The following is a 26438-nucleotide window of genomic DNA, read 5'->3' on the forward strand; positions in this document are numbered from 1 at the left end:
AGAAATTCTGTACTAATTCTGTTTTATTATTTTATGATCTAATTTTGTCATAGTTATTGTTTTTAGGCGATCCTGCATTGCGCATATAATGGCGATGATGGCGCCTCTTTCGGAGAAACAATGAAGCTCCGTTCGGGGTCCGTACAGCGCCAATTAGTCCAGTGGCAAAACGCTCAAATCGTTAGCCAAATTACCGACTGTCGATTTTGGCTAACAGTTTGAGCGTTTTGCCACTGGACTAATTGGCGCTGTACGGACCCCGAAAGAAGCTTCATTTTCTCACCGCAAGAGGCGCCGCAATCGCCCCAGATATCCGCAATGCAGATTCGATTAAAAATATTAATTGTAGCATAATCAGGCAACCAAAGAGCACAAACCAAGGGCTATTCGCTAAAACTATTTAGTAAAACTTACTGCAAAACGAGTTGTCGTTATCGTAGAGCAACCGTTATGCGTTTGAAACACTAGCGCCATTTGAACCCTTTATCTGACGGTGTTTTAATACGTTCTGTAATCACGGCAGGGGTCGTGGCAGGATTCAAAGAGATCGCCTACCGTACGGCAGTGCGGACGATTGAAGTTGAGGGATCTCGGAGAAGGTAGCTGACAAAACGTCTACTGTAGAACCGTGAGATAGTGTATGGTGGATACCGAGGAGTATCGTCTACGTTCGAGGTTGATAGTGTCGTGCGACTCGGAGGGAATCGGCGACACGTGCGGCCGCGTAACTGTGAATCGAATATCAGCGACAGGTCATCGCACGGCCGCACAATGAGCTTCCTATTGTAAGTTGTTTTTTTCCTTCTTGTCCCGAGTGAAAATCGACTTTTCCTACCGAGTGCGGTCCAGCGATCCCGCAGGATCCACGAAGCAAAATAAGAAAAACGACCCTGCGTAACGGAGCCCGACGTTAACGTTAATAATATTCACGAACGACGAATGACAACGTAGAAAAGAATTGGCAATACGTTTTGCGAACCGGGCAGCAAATATTGACAGAAACCGCCTCCGCTAGTTTTCGTTCGTCTAAGCTCGGCTAATTCGGGTTTCGGGCCCGTTCCGCTCGAATTCGTGCACATCCCGATCAACCAATCGGTGGATCACCTAAAAATAGCGTGATACCATAATTTCTTTGAAAAAATACATCGTTTCTTTCCTTCTGTCGTTTTTTTGTCTCTTACTCTCTACGATTTCTTCGGCCTCCTCCTCTTCTTGCCGCTTTCACCCGTGCTCCGTTCCACGCGCACCGTATTCGTCATACGTCAAGTTTATCGTGTAGACACTCGTTATCGCTGGAAGAAATGCAGTTTTCTCACCGCGATACGCTCGGTATCAGGGTGGAGGTCCTCACGCGTGATTCAAATCGATCGATTTTCTCACGTCCGCCCCGATCGGAGCTGTGGCTGACACAACATTTGGTAAACAGTAAACAGTCTCGGCTTACTTTCATGCCCGATGCAATTTCTGCTCCGAATAAACTATCTACGGATGTTTGTGCAAACTCCAATTATTCATAATGCCTGTATCAAGTTTTTAAATAATGATTCTATTAAGTTACATGTTTTTTTTTCCGTAGCATTTGAAATTGAAAAGAATTTCGAATTATTTTCGGAGTATTTCGGATCATTTCGTTCGGGTACCATTCTTGTGCAGAATTAATTCAATACTATTCAACGGATCATGCTGTTGCTAGGGCCTTGTATGAAAATTTTATTAGCTTGCATGTAGCTGATGCTTCGTGGCCACTTATTTGTGCATTTGTTAAATGGAAAACAGTGATTTACATTTGATTTTTCGGAGAACCAGAAAATCCATATGTTAGAAAACTATTTCTGCAAATTTTTAAAGCGGAAGCAGATCTTCGAAAACCTTCAAGCCAAAGAAGAATATTCCCGAGGGGACTCATCAGTATGACCTGATGAAGCATGCTGCTGCCACCCTGGGGTCTGGGAATTTGAGACTGGCAGTTATGCTTCCAGAGGGCGAAGACTTGAACGAATGGGTTGCAGTGAACAGTATGTAAAAAAATTACATAAATTGTTATTCGTTCTCTATTGCAGATTGTATAATTCTATTGTGGTTTCAGCTGTTGATTTCTTCAATCAAATCAACATGTTGTATGGCACTATCACAGAATTCTGCACCGAAGAAAGTTGTCCCATCATGTCTGCAGGACCAAAATACGAGTATCATTGGGCCGATGGACACACCGTCAAGAAGCCTATCAAGTGCTCTGCTCCAAAGTATATCGACTACTTAATGACTTGGGTACAGGATCAGTTAGACGATGAAACATTATTTCCTTCCAAGATCGGTGAGCGATATTACCTTGCTAGACAAAGTATTCTTACGTTATGAAATGTCATACTAACGATAGATTCGATTTTTTAGGTGTTCCTTTCCCAAAAAACTTTCTGTCCATTGCGAAGACAATATTGAAACGACTGTTCAGAGTATACGCCCATATCTACCATCAACACTTCAGCGAAGTGGTGCAGTTAGGGGAAGAAGCACATTTAAACACATCTTTCAAACACTTCATATTTTTCGTTCAGGTAATTCAAGACGCTCGCTATCGTTCTACGGTTTTTTGAATAATGATAAATAATCATCTATCACAATTGTATTTCTAATTGCCTTTTATCTGTCTGTGCGATAGGAATTCAATTTGATCGAGAGAAGAGAATTAGCGCCGTTACAAGAATTAATAGAGAAATTAACGGCAAAGGACGCCCGATGAATGATCTCGTCTCGTCACCCGACAAATAACTCCTCCAAAGAATCTCACCCGTGCTATCTTGTAACGAAAGTGTAACTGCGCATGTTATTTAACTAACTTAATCATTGCTAACGTGACCATTGCCTCGGGCCAGGAGTCGCCTGGCTACATAACATTCTATTCATTTGTACGAGAAGTGACTGATTATAAATTTTCTAACAAACCGCGGACATCCGATCGAACGGTAATGATACTCGATAACAAAATTTCGGTTGCTCGTGAAAACCGAAAACGGTGATACCAGAACAATTAAGGGGGTGAAGATTAGTAATGTAGACTTTTGTAAAATAGTTGTACACCCGGTACGCGTAGTAGCGCTCGTTCTTTTTTTTACGTTTCGAGAAAGATGGTAAAAAAAACTGTTGTTTTTTAATTAGCGGAGGTTTCCTCGCGAATTGTAATTTATTATGCGTAACAAGTTTTTATACTTGGAATTTACACTTGAATAGTGTTCAAGCCGAAGTACGCACCAATTTTTATATGATTCTTGTTGTTAGAATCGTAAGTTAATTACTCGTTGGCGGCAAGAATCATCGAAAAAAACCGTGTACAGCGTGGATCGATGCGCGGAGAGATTAATTCATATCGGCTGTAGAACAGATTTATAGCATCGTAAAATGTTCGAACAACGATGATACTCGGGCCCTGCGTTTCTATTTTCATCGATACACCTTGTCTCCAAGTATCATGATACGTAATTCTTATTGTTGTTTCGAAAGTATCGTCGTTTATCAAACGGCAAGGTCGACACACACGGTTTATCTAAGAAACAGAAACTAAAAGAAACAATAACACTACCCCGATCATGTTTTTTCGTCGAAGGATCTGTTCGAAACTGTTGCGTCTACACTGTCGTACGAATCGGGACGACACGGTATAATGTTTATATCACGATACTGCACATTGTTGGTATATAAAGTTATTAAGTTAATATAATGCTATTACATTATATTCATAATATGTAATTAGTTTTTAGACGATTCCCGTGTTAAGCGCTTAATAGAAATTATTTAATAGAGTTAGGGATTTTATGCGCACTATATTTTATCATTTATACGAGTGAGTTTTTGAGTCTGTTCTATTTTAGAGATGCATATTGTATTTAAGCCGTTTGCGTGTCGTGCAACTGGGAAAGAAATTCGTTTTCTCGCGACGAGACAAATTTTTCGTGCCGAAATTCTTTGTTTGTTAACAAGTTTGACGCACATCGGCCGAAATGGTATTCCCATTCCGGCGAATGAGAACTTCCGTTTCTTTGACGTTCGTTTCACGGTTTAGAGTTTTATTCGATGGGTACAGGGTATCCCAGGAAGAACGCAAAGGGCCAATCGGCTTGCATAAGATGAAAACAGTGAAGAGCTCGTGTATTTATGAGATGGTACACGTACTCGTCAGTTACGTCGACGTGTCGACCCTTCGCAATACAGTTCAACTTTCTACGCTTCTCTAAAGAAAGACTTAACACTTTAGCTATCGCAGTCAATAATCTTTCTTCTAAATACTGATCTCATAGAGGATTAAATAGTTCACGATTGAAATTGTTATCGCTGCCGGACAATTCGCTGAAAGGTCACAACATATTTATCACTGATTTAGAAAAGACTGTTAAGAGCCCCGCCGATAGGCAAAGTGTTAACCCGAACCATTCTGTTCCTACGGTGTACTGCGAAGGGTTCATTAAACTTGATAGAAACACCGGATAGGATATAATACGTTTCTAGCGCGTTCAGCTACATATGTTCGTTTTTTCGCTTATAGATGAGATGTTAATATATATAGATACATTATACAGAGAATGCTTACTGTTTCCACGCGCGGCGAACCGCAAACCGATGCAAACCAAGTATTAAATGGAGGCGTTGTGTATCCGCTTGCAACGATAGATACGCTATTTAGAAGTTCTTCTTTTTCGTTCGCGCGCTCTCGCTCTCTCTCTCTCTCTCTCTCTCTCTCTCTCTCTCTCTCTCTCTATCACGTTCTATGCCCTTTGCTGTGATGAACAGAGTTTGCATTTTTTGCGGAACGCGCTACGCTTACATATGGAGAAGAGGCGATTACGTGTAAGTTCTCAATGTGAACGGCATTTGTTTAGGGAATGATGTTGTTTTTGGAAGAAAGCCATTGCGTACGACCGCCGGAAACGAGTTCGCTTTCGTTCAGGCTATTCAATAGAATTGTTAAAGTAAACGAGGCATTCGTAGGCGAGGAAAACCGCAGTAATTTTTACCATGACTTTGCGCGCGTACGAAATTTTTATTGTGCACCTTCGGCCGAGGGGGAATACCGTGAACTCTTTCGTTTAATCGAAGTAGATGTTTACAGTGCAATGCGATTTTGCACATTTTATGGCGGTCACCATAATTTTATACATTATCCATCTATACGCATATCGTCTAAAAGATGTATATGCAAATAGAAATTTTTGTAGTATAACTTCATAATAATCGGAATCATGTGAACGGCTTACTTTGCTAATCGGGTCTTAATATATGTAATGGGCATGATCAAGCGCCATGATGCGGGCATTAGCATGCCATTCTTTAGCGACCATTTAATTTGATGCGGACCGTAGCGTCAGGAAGGTGTGTAAATGCTTCGCCGAGTCGACGAGTTCACCGTAATCCCTCACGCAGATCGTACACATACTTCGAAGGAAAACGTTTCGCAAAACGAGCAGAGGAACAAATGATATATTTTTAAGTGGGGACCGCATATTATGCGGAGAGGTGTGTCGTTTGAATTTCTTTTCGTTACATACCGAACGAACGTGAACGTCACGCGGCGACCACCGTATGTAATCCATGTGATACTACTTCTTTTATTTGTCGTGTGATTCACGCGAGGATCAAATGCGAAATTTCACGTGGTCCAGGACTAATAATAAATGTATTTTATTATACACGAAATGTAAAACGGAGTAGCTTTGATAATTATCGATATTTAAAACACGATTAGAAAGGCGAGAAACTGAAAAAACCGATCGCTCGTCTGCTGCGACGTTTAAGTAACTATAATTTCATTTGTTTTCCAACCATTCACGAGGGTCCTTGGTCATTGTTTGACCGCGCGGATCTTCGCGCTGGAATGGACTTGAACTTTACTCTGTTAGATTTCAATGAAAATAAAAATCCTATTGAAGCGTTTTCAAACATTTTCTTATGCCTAAACGCATATAGCGTTGCAGCCTGGAATTACCAGCGCGTTCGTAGAACATTTTACTCTACAAAACAATACAATTTTGCACAATGATGCTGTATATGGCTAATTTTAAATTCCTTAGATATTGTTTATTCGCTGTTGGTCTTCGAATATTTCTTTCAACAAAATATCGATCAGTGTGCTGTGTTCTTAACGCTTTATACTTATTATTCTCTTCTTCTTAGCAATATGTTAAATAGAAACGAGTTTAGTCGTTCATTTTTGAGCTCGAAGAAACTTTCGAATTTGCTTCAGACACGATCACGATTATCGTGTTACGTGAGATCGTTTTGGCAAACGAGCGAATCGGTCGTGGAAAGAAAAACTGTGGGCGACGCGGGGGCGGTAAGAACCGTGGCGAATGGAAAATCGGCAATAGTGGATCGCGGTGTGTTTACAGTGGCGCGTTGAATGTAAAACGTATAAACAAGTAATTAACAATAATAATGGCTCGTAAACGACGATAAATATGAACTTGTATTCAGTACTTAAGGATGAAACACGGGAGCCGTACCTTATTAAGAGACAGAGCTGTGTCTCGACCGGAACCAGAGGACACGATCTTGCTTCCTTCCGGAAGCAACCTCGTTGTACAGTGGCGTGTGTGTGCGTGCGTGTGCGTGTGCGTGTGTGTCATTTAGTGGTTGTTTTCGCAGACCGTAACACCGTTTATCGATTACGATTAGTATTATTAACACTATTAAACGTGTTTATTGCTATTTATACGCATACAATGCTGCAACGCTGAACGATCATCCGTCTCGATGATCCTCTATTTCGTTTCTCTTTCCTCAATGATGCCGCAATATGTCCGCACACCGTACGCAACCGCTCAAAAATACAGTTCCACGAACACCATCTGCGAACGTAACGCGAACGGGAACAGCCCGAAACTTTTCAACAGTCAGTCGCGAGTAGCAAACGACGACGATCATGCGAATTTCATGCGTTTCGCGAGAGTGGACGGGCTGTGCTTGTTCCGGGGGAAAAAAAGAAAATTGATTTTGTATATTTTGAAGGGGAACATGGAGAATCGCGACTGACTGTGCCGAAGTTGACATGTGTAATTGGAGAGAAACGATAAAGCAATTATAAACGTGCCACCTTGCGTTGTCTTTCCTTCACTTCCGTTTCTTTTCTTTCGACGGATCCGGAGGATTATAATTGAACATCGAACGATTTTTTGAGAGGTAGCGTACGGCGTCGTGTCCTCCGGTTGATCAATTCAGCACGAATCTCGGAATTAACAATGTTTTCATACGCTCGTTTCACTCGGCTGGAGCGCCCCGTTCCATCGCTGGAAGCTCTTTTGAAATCCGACCATTTGTCGTCGTCGAACCGATCGTTCAATGACACGGTGCGCGCGAGCGTTTCCTTCGATCACCGTCGAATTCTCAGGCGAAGCGACTGCCGGAAGAACTTCTGGCCATTCAGAGAAACCATCGGGCGTCCAGTTAAGTTTTTCGCGGAGAAACTCATCCGAACGACGCGTTTTTAACATCTGTACACTCTTGTTTTCATTTCTTTTTATTCAATTCGCCGTTCGAACGTCGAGTGGTCAAGATTCGCAGAAACTTTCCAGGACACCCGGTGTTCTACACCATGAAACGAATATTTCCGTAATCGCCGATTTTCTTCCTTGGAAAATGAGTCAACGATTAAAAAGGAATGATTGCAGTTTCGTTGTGAACGCTGACTGGGTCGCTGACAGTATGAACATGCTTTGCGCAGAGCAACAAATGAGAATTCGGTGTCTTCTTCTGAAATAATCAGAGAACAGAGCGAACGGAGAAGATTGTCGGTCTTCTGTACAAATGAAGGAAACGCTCTCGTGGAACTGTATTTAACACGTTCACAGTCTCAACTTACGACCGTCTTACGATCCCCGGAAGCCACCTTGAAATCGTAATGATTGCTTCGATGAAATAATAGGTTTTCTAGCATTTCAAGCTTTGCAAGACCGGACTGTGATCGTGTCGACGAAGATTCGAGAAAAATCGAAGGTTCGTAAATCGGAAAGAAACAAATTTTTGCCGACCTTTCGCACAAGCTTGTACCGTGGCAAATGTACCGCGATCAAGTATACTTTGTACGGACTCGCAGTAAAAAGGTTGTTTTAGCGAGCGAAGCGAGGCACAGTTGGTTGTTCATTTCTCAAAAGGCCTTCGTCGTGGAAAGAGCTTTCAGAAACACTGATTGTTCGTTCGTTTTTAACGACGCTAGTGATATACATACATATAAATATATATAAATATATATATATCTGTGCAATGTAAATAATATTTTTATCAAATAAACGGAAGCTAACGCGTAACCAGAACACACTGCTGCAGTTCTTCCCCGACAAATACTACTTAAAATAGAGCAATCGTTTCCAACGTTCTGCCACTTCATATATTATTTGATACGCGTACTACAATCAATTCTTTCCAATTGTCGCTCAGATTGTAAACGAAAATGGACAATTTGAGAAGAGGAGATACGACTATCCGAGTCTCGCGGCTCGTTTCTGTATCTCCTTGTCAAAAATTGTTCATTTTTTAAAATAGGTCAAACACTTCTACGACGCTTTCTATCTAATTCGTCTTGTTAGGTTGAAATGTTAGCCAGCTAGAATGAATCGAATAGAAAATAGTGTTACACCTGGCTGTTACTTTGTGTAATTATACGGCTGCCAGCACTCAACAGGAGCACTCGATCCTCGAAGTCCCGGAGAGCTCTGAGTTTTCTAAATTCTCGTTTCTAATTCATCCGCGCTGGATTTCGTTTCAGATAAGCCTCGAGTTCCCTCGGGCCCACGTCGACACTTCCCGTGGCGTGGAAGCTGTCAACGATGCGACGTTAAGTCGCAATTTCCTTTTTGTTCCCTGGTCTAATGATCAGCTGTCTTTGCGAAATCTTGTCGTGCTATTCTCAACGTCACGGAGCGCGCGCGCCGGCCGCGCGAAACAGAAACTTTCCTGCGTGCTTGTCGGTGGAATTCTCGGTGGAATTGCTGGCGGAATTGCCGGTGGAATTGTCGGCGGTGTCAAGCCATTTGTGCCTTGTATACACGATCGAGTCCCTGGAAGGCCGCCGAAACACAAAATGGCAATGAGTCCGCGATAAAACGTGGCTAGTTCGGTGATCACCGTTATCACAGCCTAATTTGCTCGAACGGACAGGCGATCGAAGGCTTTGCACGCAAATATTCTAGCCTGTGCAGTTATCTGACCTGAAATCTGGAAATCCATGTACCTAGAATCCTCGAATCTGTTAAATTCGCCTGCGTAGCTCCTCGCCTTGTAATCGCGGCTCGAAGACGACGCGGATTTCGGATGCCTCTGATCGTCCTCCGTGTAACAACGACCCAATTATTTTACGTTAATTTCGAAGCAGTACGTTCATCGTCGTGCACGAAGATCGCTGGGCCAAATTGGACCGGTTAAATCGGTTCTCATTGACATCAGGCTCCGGCCATTTTGGTAGTACCGTTAAGGATCGCCGAGAAACAAAAGAAAGAAGAGCCGGAGATGTTAAAGGAACGCGGTGAACGTTCGGGCGTCGTAAAATATCGATAGAAACGCCGGTAATTGGCTAGAGAACGGCGGATTACAGTTCGCCCGTGGAAGGAAAGAAGCCCGTAATAACTGTTTTCCTCTGTCCGACGAGCACCGGCGGCCGTTAACGATTTCCCCCGTCGTGTCAGCGCCCTTTTCAACACCGAATTCCGGCGTCGATTCGCCACCGGCGAGCCCGTGTTTCCTTTTTCTTGGCCGCCGTTCCGTAAAATCCTATCGCAACACCCGTTACGTCTCGGCCGTTGCAACTCCTGCACGTTGCATCAGCGCGCCGGCCCGGTGTAAACACAGCGGTTGCGAAATTTCACCGGCGGGGAAAAAACAATGCCGAAGACCGAGCGGCCGTAATTTCGGCCCTCCGGCCATCCTCGACAGGTTCGGCTTCAAATACGGGGGAAGAGAGTTCTTCGAAACGATTCCAGAAGTTTTTCGGGACGCTTCTATTAACTCCTTGCTGCTTCAGCTTGAAGAGCGAGCGAGGTTTCTTCCGGCAACATTTGTTACGAAGACGGATCGTCCTTTCATTCCGCGACAGAAATCGTTTCAGGACTGCGAATCCGCCGAATTCTCTTCGTTAACGATTCCCGGAACAGCGTCCCCCTTTATCTCGTAAATTCGAGGCGGCATCTGCAAATTTTAAGAAAATGTCGGATAACTATTTCTGAAGATGTCGCACGCACAGAAAATATATCCTGCCACTTCGAGATCTATGGTCCAAGGTCGCTGAACATTTCTGTCCGCGAGCTGTTACGTTTTTTAAGTACGTTTGGATTTCCTGTTTCTGCAGGTGACAGATTTATAGCGCGAGAGTTTCATTTCAGATCTCGCAGTGGCCGAGAATAGACGCAGCGAACATCGAGCGATAAATTGAGCTTCAGATTTTTGGTTTAGAGCGGTGAACGCCGTGGGACCAGTTTTTTTGGGGGGTAACAAAACGGCCGTTTCGTGTAAAGACGCGCGTCGACGTCTAGGGCACGGACGTTCGTAATTAAAACGAATTCACTAAAAGAAGGGGCGATGCTGCACTTGATCGACCTTGATCAGCGAGTCACCCACCGCCGTGCACAGTCGCCGAAAATCCGAGAACAGGCGTCGCGTCGCCGCAGACGCTAACAATGTGACCAAACAGAAGCGGACTCTTCGACGAACCTGAAAATTCATGTCGAGATGCCTGCGCTAAATTATGCGAAAGCACATAAATCATATTCGCACTAAATCATCGTAGTACTTTTTTTCTCTCGAAGCCGGAATTTTCTAATTGGCGAAACAAACATCGTTTCTGTTTGTTCTCTCGTTCGTGAAATGTTATTTCGTTATGCCATATTCGTATGAATTGTATCGCTCGTTATTTTCGCTTTCGTTATTTTCGACGCTTATGCTCAGACATTTTCGTGAAATATCATTTCATGACGTTACATATGGTATCGATTGCCCGACATTGCTTTCTTTTTACAAGCTTCGCAATTGATATCCGCGGACAGATAGCTTCGCGAGTGCGTTGCGTTGTCCTGTACCGTCGTTGTTCGCGATGCCCGCAATTATTTTTGCCAGCCGACGTAAACAGAATGTATTATCATTTCTATCCGGAAATGATAAATAAATTCCGTCCGCGTCTCGGGATTTATAATTGCAGTTCGATGAAGTCCGACACGCGAACGCTAGGCGTATACGTTCGTCAGCTGGTTCCGAGGAACGGGAACCGATCGTGGCTTGAATCGTGTCGAAAGAACGCGCTGGAAATATCTCTAATTAATGGCCATGCAGATGATGCACTGTCGTCATCGGACCGGAACGGTTGCAGAGGAAGAATCGAATGCGGCAGCAGACTCCGGACTGCGATAGGGGCAATTAATTGGCTCCCCTCCGCGCCGCGATCGGAACCGTTTTCTTTTCGTACCTGCCGAGTCAAGTGGTTAGTCTTCATCTTGCCGTTCATCGTACCCCGGCAGGACGGCTGTCGATCGCGGAATCCACGTGGTGATCACGTCTCCCCGGATCGTCTCCAGAATGGTAAACGTTAGGCCCAGCGATTACTGGACGCGCCCCGGCAGTCTCTAAACAGTGATAACAAAAAGTTCTCTCGATGATTCTGTCGCAGTGATAGTTGAAACATTAAACAAATAATAAACAAAAATCGTTCGCATTTGTAGGTGTTTCTAAGAGTGTCTCGAATGGTTTAGATCGGTTATTGAAATTATTTTGATCAGTTGATTCGACAGAACTCACGGTGGTTGCCGATACGAATGAATAATTCATATAATAATATAATTGATCATAATTAATAATAATAATATAATATAATTAATAATAATATAATTGACAGAAGTATAATTGACAGAACGTTATGATTTAGAATGATGAATTAACGCGACAACGTTGTATTACGAATGACTGCAACAATGAGAAATTATATGAATTAATGTAAGAATTGTAGTAATCATGAATTAACATAACGGTACAAGTGATCACGAATTAATGTAAAAGGTTCTAGTAATTATGAATTGACGTAACAGTTCGAGCGATCATGAATTAATGTAAAAGATTCTAGTAATTATGAATTGACATAACAGTTCGAGCGATCATGAATTAATGTAAAAGATTCTAGTAATTATTACCGACCAGTGATTTACTGTTAGGATCAAAGAGACGCTAACGAAACAATTTAATTAATTGGCCGCGGGCAGCTGATCCTCGCCGATAGCGGATTGCCCGATAAATTTTCGACGAGTCTTCCCTGACCCCCTTCTCTGAGTTTAGAAATCGGACCTTGACAAGCGCGATCCATTTGCCAGAATTGGCAAGACCGCCGGCAGACGCCGCGTCTCGTCCTGCTGGCCCCTTTAATCCTGACCAGTTCGAAGAATTACATTATCTATATACGCATGGAATTTCCCCGTCGATCGTCTCTGTTTCCACTTCGTCCGGTCTTTACAATGTCTCGAACGAATCCCGAATTTTCTAAACGGAGCTTCTGGCCTTTCTCGCGCGATCTGAAACAGTAATTGGGAAAATCCGAATCAATTATCGAACTGGTTATCGAACGGTACAAAAATTATTCAAGCGACAACGAGTCTCGAATGAGAAATGGTCGGTTTGATTAAAAAACCGATCAATGCAGTGCTGTTTTGTGTCAATACCGAGGACAATCGAAGCCCTTGCTCGTTCGATTGTCTACACAGTGACATAACTGAACCTGCGAATATATACCGGTAATACGTACAATTTGATTAAAAAAACTGCTACCGGTTCATCGACCCAGAACATCGTTAAATCGTGGAACCACGGATCTGCGAAACCGCGGATACCGATCCCCTGGTATCCGTCCAATATCCACAGAGAACCGGACGGTTTGATTAAAAAATTGCCAGCAATCGTTGGCGCTCGGTTTTCACGTTAATCCTGAAAATCGTCGGATCGTTGAGAGCGAGCCATTCGTCCCATCTCTGTTACCCCACGTCAGCGATTTATCCGTTCGTTGACGGAAATCGAGGGCGTCGCGGGTGTCTAGACGCGCTTCGGGAATCGCTCGTGTCGAAGGAATTCCGAGTCGCTGATAACGATGACCGATCGAGCCGGTTAAGGTCAAGGCCGTGGTTATGCAGCGGCATGTGTGGCACAGCATACGTTATGTTATGGTAGCGGATCGCGATTTCCTGGATCGCCTCCGAGTCTCGTTAGCCGGCGTCGAACCGTTTCGACGACGACAGGGCGACGACGGGAGAAAGAGAGAAGGAGAAAGGAAGGCCGCTCGGATGTGGCTCGAGAAAGTATCGGAAAGCGGGAACTGCTGGCCCGGATGATGAATTCGGCTGTCGAGAAAGTTGTTGTTGTGTGCCAGTCGACGCGTTTCGTTTTCTTCGGCTCCATGCGAGAGCGAGAGCCAGTCGAGCATTCTGCTCGGTGATTCTGTGACCGGCGGTGTGTCCTCGTGAATAGTCGCCGACATCGAAAATGGGGATCTTCGTGGTGCGGCAAGTAAATAGTTGCTTTTTGTTCATTTGCACTCGGCGGCCGGACGGGGTGGAAAATACGTCGGAGTGGTGCAATCGGCTCTCGCGCATCTCCGCGACGGACACCGTCGACTTAGAAATCAATTAACGGGCGGTCGCCTATTTCTCGCGGTGCACATAGGTCGCGGGGATAATCGAGTCGCGGCATAATCATGTTTCGTTAATTCCGTTATTTCCGTGATTTTATTCCGTTAAGGCTATTGTGTGCATAATAATCGGCGACGTAGCCGCCGACAAATCGGAACATGATTCTTCGATTTCATTGATCCCAGACGTCGTTCCGCAGAGACTGAAACCTCTGGCGATTCGCAATTATTTCAAATGTCGCACCGACATTTCAATATATGTATAAATCACTCTTTTTCACATAAATAGAAACCAGTGTCGAAGCAGCGAGATTACTTCGGACGAGATATTTTCCTCTATATTCATATGTCGGTCACACCAGGAATTTTTATACCCGTTCGGTACGTGCGTTTGTTCGTCGCTTCTTTCTTGCGACAATTTTTTCTTCACGCCGATCCGAGCGTGAATTACCGGTTCGTATTTATTTCCATGAATTTTCTGTGCGTAACAGTGAATACACAGTTTGCTGATCGGCCGGAATGATAGCCTAAATGATAGTCGGTTTACTGTAATTGAGATACGAAATAGCACAGCGAAATTGAAATTTTCGCTTCGATAACTCTGGTTCGACTCTTTTTTCTTTTTATACGATCTATCGATACAATGTGTATCAATCGAGCAACCAGAATTGTAGCACAAAATTTCTGATCTGTCATCGTTGTGATTCTTCGTTTTTCTGATTTCTTTCCTAGGTGATCAGTCATTGCACGTGATCCCGGAGCAGCATGCCATTTACCGTAATCCTTCCCTTCCTCGATAATTTCCGACCGCTTGACCATTCTCCGATTACGATCTTTTGTCTTCTGCGCTTTCTATTCGACTCGCGTTTAGTCTATCATTGACATCATTTCCCGGAGCGTTCCTCTTCCCGATTCCCAGCGGATTCCAAACGATTTTACCTTCGTTATCTTCTCGGCACGCCGATTAGACTCTCGGTTTTCCATGTCTAAACAGCCTTTCGCCATTCCTGATTATTCATCCTAATTGCTGTCTTCTCTGCAGTTAATCGTCGTCTTTTGAATATCCAATTTCATAGAAATCGGCAGTCGCAGACAAATTTTGGTGCACTGCAACGCTTCGTTGACAACAAATCCTAAAACACACGATTGTTCGAACATTAATTTACACTTAAAAACGTACACACGACAGTTCTGAAAACCTCTGCGATTACGTACGAGAACGATTCTTATCGTCTCGAATGATTCACAAGGTCGGTACCGAAGTCATCGCATCGTCTGGCCGATTGCGAGATCTCTCGATGGCCGATTTCACGTCACGCATTGTTTTTCGCGCCGTTCGGTCTCTCGTCGCCCAAAGAGGAATCTCCGCCGATGCGAATCAGCACGCGATGAATTTACACGGCCACTTCGCGGCTCCACGTGGACGGATTGCATGCGCACAGTTGCGACACGCTGCACTCGAGAGCGTGCCGGCGCGTTTTCGCACGTTCGCTCACGTGTTTAACTCAAATAACTCGCCGCGTTGCCTCGTTGTTCGCGTTACGACAGGACAAATTTTTGCGACCTTCGCGATCCTTGGATCGTGGGTCGCGCACGCTGATTCAATTAATCCCGCGACGTTGAACGAACCGAGCCGCGGTCGCCGAAATTCGACCGATTCTCTCGCGGAAAATGAACGAATACATTCGCTGATCCGGGCACGCTTTACTACAAAAATGTCGACGGGATGCGATACTTCATGTTTTAGTTTCATCGGACCGGTCGCAATAACTGGTTTCGCGATTATTTATCTTCTGCAGTAGGAAGATAGACGATCGCTGTCGTTTCAAGAAAAACTTGTCGATATTCTGACTGTTGCAACTTAAAAGATAAAAACGATAATATATACAAATAAACAATCGTATGGTAATCTAAAAGCAAATATTCGGCACGCGGCTAAATAAGTTTAACTTCACAGTGATTTATTTTCGTCCGGCACTCTGAACTACCGTAACTTCGTGAAAAATAATCGCAGGATAGCGTTCGTGGACTCATTCTGAAGGCCGGAGCCTCTACTTTCTCCCAGCGAAAGCGCTACTAGATGAATCGTCAAGAGGATTTTTTAAACTCCAAGAATTTTTACGAAACTGTCAAGAAAATCCTGAAGTGTATGAGAATTTCTTTTTGGCGATCCAGTGCAAAATACCGAACACTAGAGCTTCTATGAATGACGTGTGGAATTAACAACAATGTATACTGATTCTTGCACTGGCCAATAGTTTCTAACAAAAACGGCCGACCTAGACGCTGTGGATGATCAATGATCCATGTACAATCTGCTTCTATGAACTTATCAGGTGCTTCCGAGATCAAATTCCTCCCGCGTAATAACACGCAAATAATGGAGAACGCGTGGATTGTCGCATAAAAAATAATTGCTTTACGTCACGGTGGGTTTATTATCCACTTAATACCGCAACCTTCGATCGCCCCGAGTCGCATGATTCGCGAAAATGGCGTTCGAAGCCATCTCTCGGTAGAACAAGACCGTTTCTAGTCTCTGCCTCGTAAAAGGTCTCGGCTAGGCGAAGTGTTTCGAGCTTTCAAAACGACGACCGTGACACGGAAACTCCGGTGGAAACGTTTCGAATGCATCTCGGCGCATAGTGGATGCAAATGCGGCTCCGTCCGTCCCCGCGGGATTGTTTGCGAATAAGGCGAACCGAACAGAGCAAACGTTGCGTTCATGGAAATCGGTGGTACAATGTTTAAAGATCAATGAAGTCTTAATTTTATCGATTGCACGCGAATACACGGCCGAGTTCTAAGAAGCAGACTCGCGGTATACGGAAAACGAGAGCTGAATTATTCCCCGTGTTGTTGAAACATGACGGACATAATGTGGACGATTCGAATTAAATTTAAGAAGGGGTCGGGTCATTTCCGTTTTGCAGTAAAATACCGGGATTACGACCGACAAACAATGATCAATCGAGTAGAACTTAACGAGAATATTTGCCTGATTCGTTTGGACAGCATGATTCGTCGTGACGTCATCTCATCCTTTTATCCCAGACGAGAAGATTGTCATGAAGTCTCGGCTAACGATGAAATTACAGGAAACTGGACGAGAATCGAGCCAAGAATGGCCACTCAATGTCTCCGAATGTAATGAAGGAATGACTATAAAACTGTGGATCTGTTTTTTGGAAGATTAACTTCAGACTCCAAACAAAATAGATTCGAGCGCGCAATGTTAAATATAATTAAAGGCATGTGGGCGGGGACAAGGACCCAGATGCCCGTTAAATGTCTCGGAAAATAGCGGAGAAACGTCGTGGAAAATTTGAATCGTTGTCGGACGGTCGGCGGCGGCAAGGACTAAGGGAGAGCAATGAAACAATTCAGTGGCGGGACAACGAATGTCAATAACTCGGTAGGCTCGTGACCATTAATCCGTTCGATGGCCGGTTCGAGAAGGTCGGACTGTCATGTCTGTTTCACGAATCGCCCCACCATGATAGTTTTTCATTTAAGTATGCTGGACGCGTGTTGGGTCCGTTTAGTCCGCGCCGCGACTACTGAATCACGTACAATATTTGGTGGACAGACGAATATTTTCTATCTAGTCATTCATCGTCGACGCTCTCGTTAGTGCTGACCGCTTAGTTTCGCATGAACGTAAACACTATACTGTCCCGGATCGAGCATCAACCGTGTGAACTATTGCGCGCCGTGGTGTTTCGCATAAATTCGAGAACCGGCAACGGAACCATGGCGAAAGAAGAGAGCATAGAGATCAAATGAATATTTGATGGGACCTGCTTGAACGTCGACTCTGCGGTGCTAATTAAAGATCGATATCCCAGCAATAATAATAATAATAATAATAATAATAATTTGAAATCGGTCGCGAAGGAAAAGTCGAGCTATAATAAATATGGTAAAATTTATGGATTCTGTTACGTAATCGATAGAACCGTTTTGTAAATAACAATCGTTCTGAATCTCGTGGGACGAGATACTATAGGGAATTGGACTTCTAACGCTTGTCTAACTACGTCAGTTCGAAGAAACCATCGCGGCGGTTGTGGGAATCGTTTCAAAGACATAGCACTTGCAAGTGAACATTTGAGAGGCACAGAAAAATTAACGAAGATATTTTCTGACGGAACAATTGGCTAAGAAAAAGAAGCATGGAGTATATACTCTGCATATTGCCGATACTTTACATGAAGTTTCTCGGTAATAACTCGGTGAGTTATCGAGTTACGATCGATGTTCAGAGTGGTCCGAAAGAAACATTTGCCCTTTGTTCACGATACCTACATTTACAAACGTTTATCCTTAATTATTCGTACACCTTCCGGTCATTCTGATTGTCAAGGACAAAATAGATCACTGTTTTACAAAAAGTATCCCATCAATCGATCATTGATCGAGAAGCGAAACGCATTAATCTTCTAATGGATCTTCAATCTCCAGAGATGCAATGTTTAATCTTCTGAGCTCCAAGCTTCAGTCTCAAATCTTCCAAGCTTTGGTCTTCAATTTTTAGAATTTCAATCTTCAATATTTTAAGCTTTTGAGCTTTAGTTAACAATCTTCTGAGCGCCGCAATATCCAATTTGAGCATGAAGTTTTAATCCCCCGAGCTTGCATTTTCGATTTTCAATCTGTCGAGCACTTGAGCATCCATCTTTTAAACGCTTCAGCTTCAAATACGTTCAAGCCTCTAAAATAACAAAATTGCTGCATATATTATCGCCGTTTCACCAATTAGTCAGCACGGTTACAAAGGCCAAGGAATACCTGTTGCTCTAAATTTACAGCACTGTCTAACAAATTGCGACTGATAAATCACTTACCTATACCAACTGTTGCATGGTTTACATGCGATTAATTTGATAAGCGGGACTTTGAGGAAAAAAGAATAAGCGCCGAAGCTTTCTCTACCCGTTCTCATTAGCATGTCAAAGACCTCGGCGCATAGATTGCTTTAGCAATGTCAATTGGCCTGATACTACCGATTGAACTATTCCCGCCATATTGGAGAACTCAGGCATATCGTTTTATCGATCGGTCTACGAAGATTTAATAATCTGTCAATAAATATTCGACTGTCTCGTGAACTACTTTCACCGGCTCGGTGATAAAAGATCGAATCTTAAAGTAATCTCTTTCAATTAATATAATTAGCTGCCATCGTGTTCAATTGAGTTTGAGTTGACCCTCGACCTTCGATTATCATATTACATTTGTCACGACCAGCTTTTCTGCCGGACGTCGATCAATCTTTTATTATCGTGTCGTTAAAATAACGCCGGTTAATATATGCATTGAGAAACGGTCCCTACTGGGCTTTTTCGCAGGACACGTTCGCACTGGTGCTTCAGAAGATCCTGAAGTTTCTGCTTTTCTTATTGGAATGTCTGGTGATGCCGCTGATCCTGCTGCAGAGCTTCCGGAAACAGAGACAGCTGCCGCCGATCAGGAATCATTTGCTGCTGTTACCGGCCGCCGAGCTGGCCAGGCGAATTCGAAGAAAACAGGTACTTGCAGGCTCCAAAGTACAACAATATTGTCTCAATTTGATCTTGTGACTCGGTGACGCAATCGCAAGAATGGGCCTTCGGTTTGCCGCTACTCTGCTCGTGGGATCTAGAAGTATACAGGTTCGATTAGGCGAAATATCACGTCCCGTTATTTACAAATCGGGCTGCTGGTCAGCATGGTATAAATTGTGCTAAGAGACCGTGGCCTCGCTTTCTCAAATTCGTTTCTCGCTTTGGGGCGATCATTTAAAAAGAATCTTCTTCTACAGGCAGACCGAAGGCTACGTACAGCATAGTAATTGATGAAATTCTCTGGATGTTTAGACAAAATTATGACAGTGCAAGGTGATTCAAAAGTGGTGGCCAAAGTTGAAAAATATTTCTAAATCATTCTGTTTAACAGAGGGCTCCAAAACCGGTGGACCGAGTTCAAGCACCATTTCCAAATGAATTCTCTTACTTTCGTTGTCTAATTCCTCCAGGTCAGCAGCGAAGAAGTGGTCAAAGCGTACATAAAAAGATGCCAGGACGTGAATCCGATGCTAAACGCGATCGTGGACACGAGATACGAGGCGGCGGTCCAAGAGGCGCGAAAGGTCGACGAGTTTTTGTTGTGCACTACGAAAACCGAGGCAGAGATTGGACAGGACATGCCACTTCTCGGTGTTCCCATGACGGTCAAGGAGAGCATCGCCGTGCAAGGTTCGTGCGATCGATGCAACAGCGTCGTAATTCCATGAGTACCGCATCGACAATTATGTGACCGCGTTCGCGTTCCATTCTACAGGCTGGCTCAAAGAAGTGAAACGTCCGAATCGGACATGACCCCAACGCTTTCACTATCTGTGCAACAACTAGGCTAAACTCATTTTACAGAAATTGCTATCAGTTTCCTTCGTCAACTAAAAAAATTATTCACTGCAAGAAGAAAATAATAATGCCATCTAAGAAGGTTCAACCAATTTATACGTTAAACATTCGATTAATTTTCTCATTAATTCAAGCTACTGTAAACAAAGTTACTGATATTGTACATTGAGTCGGCCTGTATGGAAGGAACTGTAACGCAAAAGCCAGCGAATTATCTTCGAGGAACTGTGATTTACGCGAGGTGAGGTAACATATGGAAATGCTGCCAGTCCACGTGTCGTTGGACTGAAGAATAATGGAAAAAAATGATCGTAGTATGTAGGACAGTGTGCGTCGTTTCGAAGCCTCGGCGTTTCCCACGCGTTACAATCGCAAACAGAAATGAATGACCACACAGTGTCTTGAAACCGGTTTGGCACACCGTAGACGATGGGATTCGAGTTCAATCAGGCAAAGACGTCTACGGTGTTACGCGAAAATTTGTCCGAGAAAAGCATTGATCGAACGAATGATTCGATTGAAATTATTCGACAAAGGTTGACTCAACTTTCGGATCGATGATTCTCGCTTCCCGATTCTCGAATTCGGCCAGATCCTCGGGGAAGTGTTTGAACTTTCTCCGTCCTAACGAGCTACCATTTTAGCACGTTCGACGCCCGTAAATATTCTCGCAACACATTCCCCGGCGCCTTTGTTCCCTTTGTTTGCCGGCCATAGCCGGGAAGCCATTATTCATCCTCCGTTAATCGGCTCACGAAACTTTCGGCGCGGTTGATCTTTGGTCGCACGCTCCGTACTGCGTCGTTCGTGATACACGCACGGGTTATCAACGTGTTACGGACTTTGTAGAGAATTACATGCATATGCTTACAATGCGGCGCCGATATCACTTTCTTCGCGGTTTCGCTAGACCGCCCAGCGATAATCTTTGAACCGGAAAATTATTTCTCCGATTTCAATTAAACTTTGTATGCATTCCGATCTGACATGCCGTAATCATAGTTTCCAGTGACACTCGCCGGACTCCAGCATTCCGTAGAACGTAATGCGAATTTCCCCGATTATCTTGCGGTCCTTGTCAGATAATCGCAGTTCTCTTCGGTCTTCGTTCGTAGGCCTACATTGCGTGTTTTCTTCATGAATTTTGTCGTATTCTCCATGCTTCTCATGCCTGTCGAAAGAGACAATTCGTTACTTTCAAAACGGTATAACTTTCTTCAAACTAAAGACTGAACGACTTGATTTTATTTTTAGACGTTAGAACGATTAAGTTCGCTATACTATGACTATAAAATAATTTCTCATAATTTTGCATACGTCTCTCCATCGCACTGATTTTCGTTCCTTGAGCGTAAAGGGTGATCCGAGGCGAGGAGACGTAGGCCAGACGAGAGTTAAAATGTTCAAAAAGTACTTTTCGATTAAAAACGTTCGATTTTTCGAATTCAAAGATCGCAAATAGTCCTTATCTCGTCGATATTAATAATATTCAAATTTCGCAGGTATGTCTCACACGGTGGGCGTGAAGAAAAAGGTTTTGGACAGAGCCGACGAGGACGCGGTGGTCGTGAACAGGGTTCGCGAAGCGGGCGCCATAATTCTGCTCGTCAGCAACACGCCGGAGATGTGTCTGGCTTGGGAGAGTAATAACAAAGTAACTGGAACAACCTGGAATCCTTACGACACCAACAGGACAGCCGGTGGTTCCTCGGGTGGCGAGGTTCGTAACCAGCAATTATGTTCATTACGACGGTGACCTGAACGCCCGGTGAAGCGATGCTAGTCGCGAAGCATTCAACATGGCGGTCGCGCGGCCTTAAAGCGGCTATAACAGTCACGGTTTTCCAGCAATGATATTCCGGTTTTTTAAACCGTGTCGACAAGAATATCGCGCACCCGAGGATAGAGAAATGTCTATTGTCGTTAACTGTCCCTTTCGATCTTGTCGTAGGCTGCTCTTCTGAGTTCTGCGGCGTCCATCATCAGTATCTCATCGGACATCGCTGGATCCTCTAGATATCCGGCTATGTGCTGCGGGATTTTCGGTCACAAACCCTCGGCTCGTGAGTATCACCATCTAGAAATCATATTTAATGTAGTAATTAATGTATTGAATGTTGTTTTGTAGAATACAAAATAGCTGAACTGACATTTCCTATGGAAAATTTTTACTCTCCATAGTTTCGGTTTCATTAATTGCATGAATTTTCCGAGCTGATATTCGGCACTTAACGTGTCAAGAAACGTTGCTATTTAAATTCCAAAACTATAACAATTGTTGCATCATCACAGACATGATATGCTGCACCGGTCACAAGCCGATCTCGTCGGACCAGAACTGGAACAATTATTTCACGATCGGCACGATGACCAGATACGCGGAGGATCTCCCGTTGATGATGAGCATCGTGTCCGACGAGGATGTCCGTCTGCGATTCAGTCAAACGGTAACAACACGTTTTGGAAGCGAAAGGGTCTTGCGGTGTCTTAGCCTCACTGTCGTCTTCGTCTTCTAGGTATCTTTGAAGAATATGAAGTTCTTCTACTTGGAAGAATGCTGCGGCATAACCAGCGGCATCAACAGCGACATGAAGCAAGCCATCGACAAGCTGAGGAACTATCTGGAAGCGACCTATGGGGTCAAGGTGCAACAGGTTTGTTAATACAATTTGCAGATATACAATGAAATATAAATGAACCAATTAATTGTTACAAATATATTCTGCAGGCGAAGTTCAACGACATGAAGTATGCATTCGATATAGCTGTTCGTTCCCTGCTGAACATGACGGTGGACGACGTCGAGGACGAATTCGAAGCCTCGGTAATATTAAAGTTGAACATTTCAAATAATTAGATAGTAAAATATCTTTGATATTTTCATATTAAATATTCTAATATTAAAGATATCTTAATACCAAATATTAACGATAATATTAAAGTGCATAAAATGACATCGTCATTTTTATAGAGGTCCAGCAAAATCCTGCTGGAGGCGATCAAGTACCTCTTCTGCGTCTCGCGTTACTCTCTGTCGATCCTGTCGTACGGAATTGTGAAATGGGTCTTCGGGAAATTACCTAAGGGCTATCGCAACAAAATGGCGGACAAGGCAGTGTCGCTGAAGAAGCAATTCGAGGTAACGCGGCATTAAAAACCCGATTGACGACGATCGAAGTTAATTTAGATATTTCGAAAATACTGACGAGTCTCGCGACCTCTCAGGACGTTTTAGGCGACAACGGCGTCCTAATCTATCCGTCGTTCATCGGCCCGGCTCACTACCGGTACCAGATGTACCCCAGAGTCGCGAACTACACTTACATGATGCTCTACAACGTGCTAGGACTTCCGGTGACCCAGTGCCCGATGGGATTGAACAGCAAAGGACTGCCAGTCGGCGTTCAAGTAATTATTTCCAACATCGGCAACGAATCGATCATGCCGAGCATGTACAGTGGTGTGAACAATTATAGACCCAAAGTAACTTCTACATTTTCCGCAATATTTAAACAACAACATAACCGAACACCGTATTTGCGTATTTCTATGTTAAAAATAATAGAAAATGGAAATGCACAAATACAGATGTTTTATGGACGTTACTTCGTGTCCTATAATTATGCACGCTACTGTATACGTATCGGAGTTCCCTTATCGCGACATTCGTACGGAATCGTTGTTATCGTTATCCAATTACCGATAGCCCGTTTACGCCGTGCAAACAAAATTTTGAAGAGCGGCGATTAAAAACTATTTTCGCAACGATAACGCGGTATCTGTTCTCGCTCGTGTCCCTCGCCAGATAATAAAAACGCCGTTCTGTCCGCAGATCATCGCGAACACCGGCAACGATCAGCTGACCATCGCCATGGCGAAAGAAATCGAGAGAGTATTCGGAGGCTGGCAACAACCGCCCGCGACCGAAATATCCGTCTGATCTATCGGACTGTTCTCGTTCTACGTGCGATCGAAACAATGTGTTTCGATCGCGCGAACATCTGCCCGTTTTTCATCTCGTCGCTAACGCCGGATCGCGCGGCCGAGAGGCCCGCCGCCGTATCAACGTAGTCGATTTTTTACAATTCTCTCTCTCTTTGATCCGGATTTCCATCAAATGGCCGATGTAATCAGCGAACTGTAATTGATGGAACTCGAAAGCGGCGAACGCGAATCGCTTTACATTTAACAGTTTCGTAAGAAAATCGTGCCCGCTCGGATGTGCGAATACAGTCGGTAAGCATACCCGGCCGCGAGAAACAGGCGAAACTGGATCGAGAAACGCGACGAGCGTGTGTAATGTTGCGTTACAGAAGGTCAAGGCTCGGGTTCACAATCTCTCGCAGCCGAGTAAATTATGTTATCTGCACGCGAGTGTCGTCGGCGACCGAATCGAGGTCAATCCCGTAGCTTCTGCGTCCGATCGCTGGCAAGCGTCCGTTAGTTTTTAACAGATAACGACGAATTTACGTCCGTTCGTGTCGGATGTTCAGCGAGTTTTAAGGTTGGAAGTTGCAACTGTATTGTCATCGAGTCGGGCGAAAGAAGATGAAGGGACGGGGACACGAGGAGTGTCCGTAACAAAGGGACCAACTTCGTCGCTTCGAACGGTGAACTCTCGAGAACTGCTGCGAGCCTGGATAGCACGATTCTCGTATTCCGGATCGATCGTTCCGGTGAATTAGGTTGACAAGGATTCCTGATTATTTTTAGACGTTTTTTTTATAACTTATTTAAGTACAATGGATTTTTCTAACACAGCGTTGCCCCTTGTTTGATTCGAATACATTTAGGCGCATTCGCAGACACCCATTCACGATTTATCGTCTCCGTTCACGAGATTCAGCCATTTTCAATTATTCATGAGCACCATAATGGATTCCAACGCGTTACGACGAGAGAAACATCGATTCGGCGACATTCGGGATTGGAACTTCGCAAAGTGTGTCACGAGGCTCTTGTTTGGTTTCAATCGGAGAATGGCCGCCATCTCGACGATCCTCTCGTCTCGTTGTCGAACGTCGTGTATATCCATCCTGTCCAGATCGTGGCGATCTTATCCATGCATTTTCATCTACTTGTAAGAGTATTATTTTTTATATGTATATACTGAAAATAAACACGAGTTGTCTGTTGAAGGATACTGTTGCTATTTGTTCGCGTAATCGCCACCCCTGTCGTTAAAACCCTTGCAGTACTTCGACGAGTCAGACTTGCGATGAAAGTTCATCTTGTCATCAATATTTAAGCATTCGAGTAAATTTAGGGACACGGTAAGCGTCAATTTTCTTTCCCTTCGAAGAAATTGTGGCAATCGAACAATTTCTAATCGCGGCATAGTAATTTCTCCCTAATTCGCGTTCAGATTGCGCACAAAAATGGACAATTTTGGGAAGATGAAATTATTATTAGCCTTGCGGCACGTTTTTAAAGTTACCGATTGTAAACGACTATGAAAACGAGACGCAATCTGAGCGCGAATTAGGGAGAAATTACTGTAAACTGCGACGAGAATGGTACAAAAATAATTAACAGTTCTCACGCTGCGATCAAAATTATTTTGCATATCTGCAACTAGATACCACTGTTAACTTAACTGCGGCACAATAATAAATCTTCCTGAACAATTCTTCTAGTTACTTCGCGAAAGCAGACGGTGAAAAGCAGTTATTCGCGCGTTTGTCACCACAATAAGAAAGTTTACTCTATTTGGTGCTACGCATTGCGCGAAAATCAGTAATTGTAACGATAAATAGAAAGCAACATCCTTCGTGGAAGCAAGCGAACTGACTAAGGTGGAAAAGTAGATCGATAAGTTACAAGGAAAAGATTTTTCAACGACCGAAATGTCACGTATAAACGGCGCCGTTGCGTTGTACGTGATCAGTTAAAAAATAAAGATACGTTCTGATGGAAGGCCAAGCTCGATAAATACGTGGAATTTAATAAATCATTAAATTATTAAATTTGGCTCGCAGCACGATCAGTTGCAGCAGAAAGTCATGCCCAAACTAGCACAATGAACGTGCAACGAATAATTAAAAGAACAACCACTCGAAACAACGAAAACTGCTTGAAAATTCACCATTGACTCAACATTTCCTCGATGACAATTCTCACGCTTTTGTAAATCAGTTTTCACATCGATCACTACTAGATCGCGCGAATGATTACAATACAGAATAAATATGTATCGTCAATAAAAAATGAATTGAATTCAATGCTCATAGTCTGGGAATGTGCACGAATCTGCAAAATTAGCATAATCTTCCTAATTACGCAATTCATTGAATGATTAATTCTTGAGAAATGGTCCAAAAGCAGACCAACAAATTACAGGAAATTCCCCCCAATTTTCCATCGGCTTGTAAACTCCTTGCGCCTCGTTTTTATGATTGTTG

The 26438-nt window shown here is 43.7% G+C and overlaps 2 protein-coding genes and 1 long non-coding RNA gene across 7 annotated transcripts; 2 read left to right on the top strand and 1 right to left on the bottom strand.

Annotated features, from left to right (window-relative positions):
* The first annotated feature begins 535 nt into the window (after positions 1-535).
* mats (MOB kinase activator-like 1) lies at positions 536-8297 on the top strand. Its single transcript, XM_033470419.2, has 5 exons — positions 536-785; positions 1849-2015; positions 2087-2314; positions 2392-2555; positions 2660-8297. The coding sequence occupies exons 1-5, from the start codon at positions 772-774 to the stop codon at positions 2738-2740; spliced, it is 654 nt and encodes a 217-aa protein (XP_033326310.1). The 5' UTR covers positions 536-771; the 3' UTR covers positions 2741-8297.
* LOC117220464 (uncharacterized) lies at positions 4118-19104 on the bottom strand. Its single transcript, XR_013033233.1, has 7 exons — positions 18970-19104; positions 18481-18696; positions 14849-18347; positions 12758-14766; positions 12157-12527; positions 11435-11591; positions 4118-10164 (listed from the first exon to the last, which is right to left on the bottom strand). It is a non-coding gene; the product is annotated as an uncharacterized LOC117220464 (long non-coding RNA).
* LOC117220459 (fatty-acid amide hydrolase 2-A) lies at positions 11422-25175 on the top strand. Of its 5 annotated transcripts, none has more exons than XM_033470437.2 (11): positions 11422-11547; positions 18985-19164; positions 19650-19869; positions 21540-21757; positions 21989-22100; positions 22330-22484; positions 22554-22691; positions 22766-22861; positions 23009-23176; positions 23263-23445; positions 23870-25175. In XM_033470437.2, the coding sequence occupies exons 1-11, from the start codon at positions 11545-11547 to the stop codon at positions 23975-23977; spliced, it is 1581 nt and encodes a 526-aa protein (XP_033326328.1). In that variant the 5' UTR covers positions 11422-11544; the 3' UTR covers positions 23978-25175. The 5 variants fall into 5 exon arrangements, with proteins under 5 accessions (XP_033326328.1, XP_033326327.1, XP_076377462.1 ...); XM_033470436.2 differs by lacking the exon at positions 11422-11547 and adding an exon at positions 13391-13512; XM_076521347.1 differs by lacking the exon at positions 11422-11547 and adding an exon at positions 16928-17048.
* The last annotated feature ends 1263 nt before the right edge of the window (positions 25176-26438 follow it).

Source organism: Megalopta genalis, chromosome 5, assembly GCF_051020955.1.
Source record: "Megalopta genalis isolate 19385.01 chromosome 5, iyMegGena1_principal, whole genome shotgun sequence".
Classification (NCBI taxonomy): domain Eukaryota; kingdom Metazoa; phylum Arthropoda; class Insecta; order Hymenoptera; family Halictidae; genus Megalopta; species Megalopta genalis.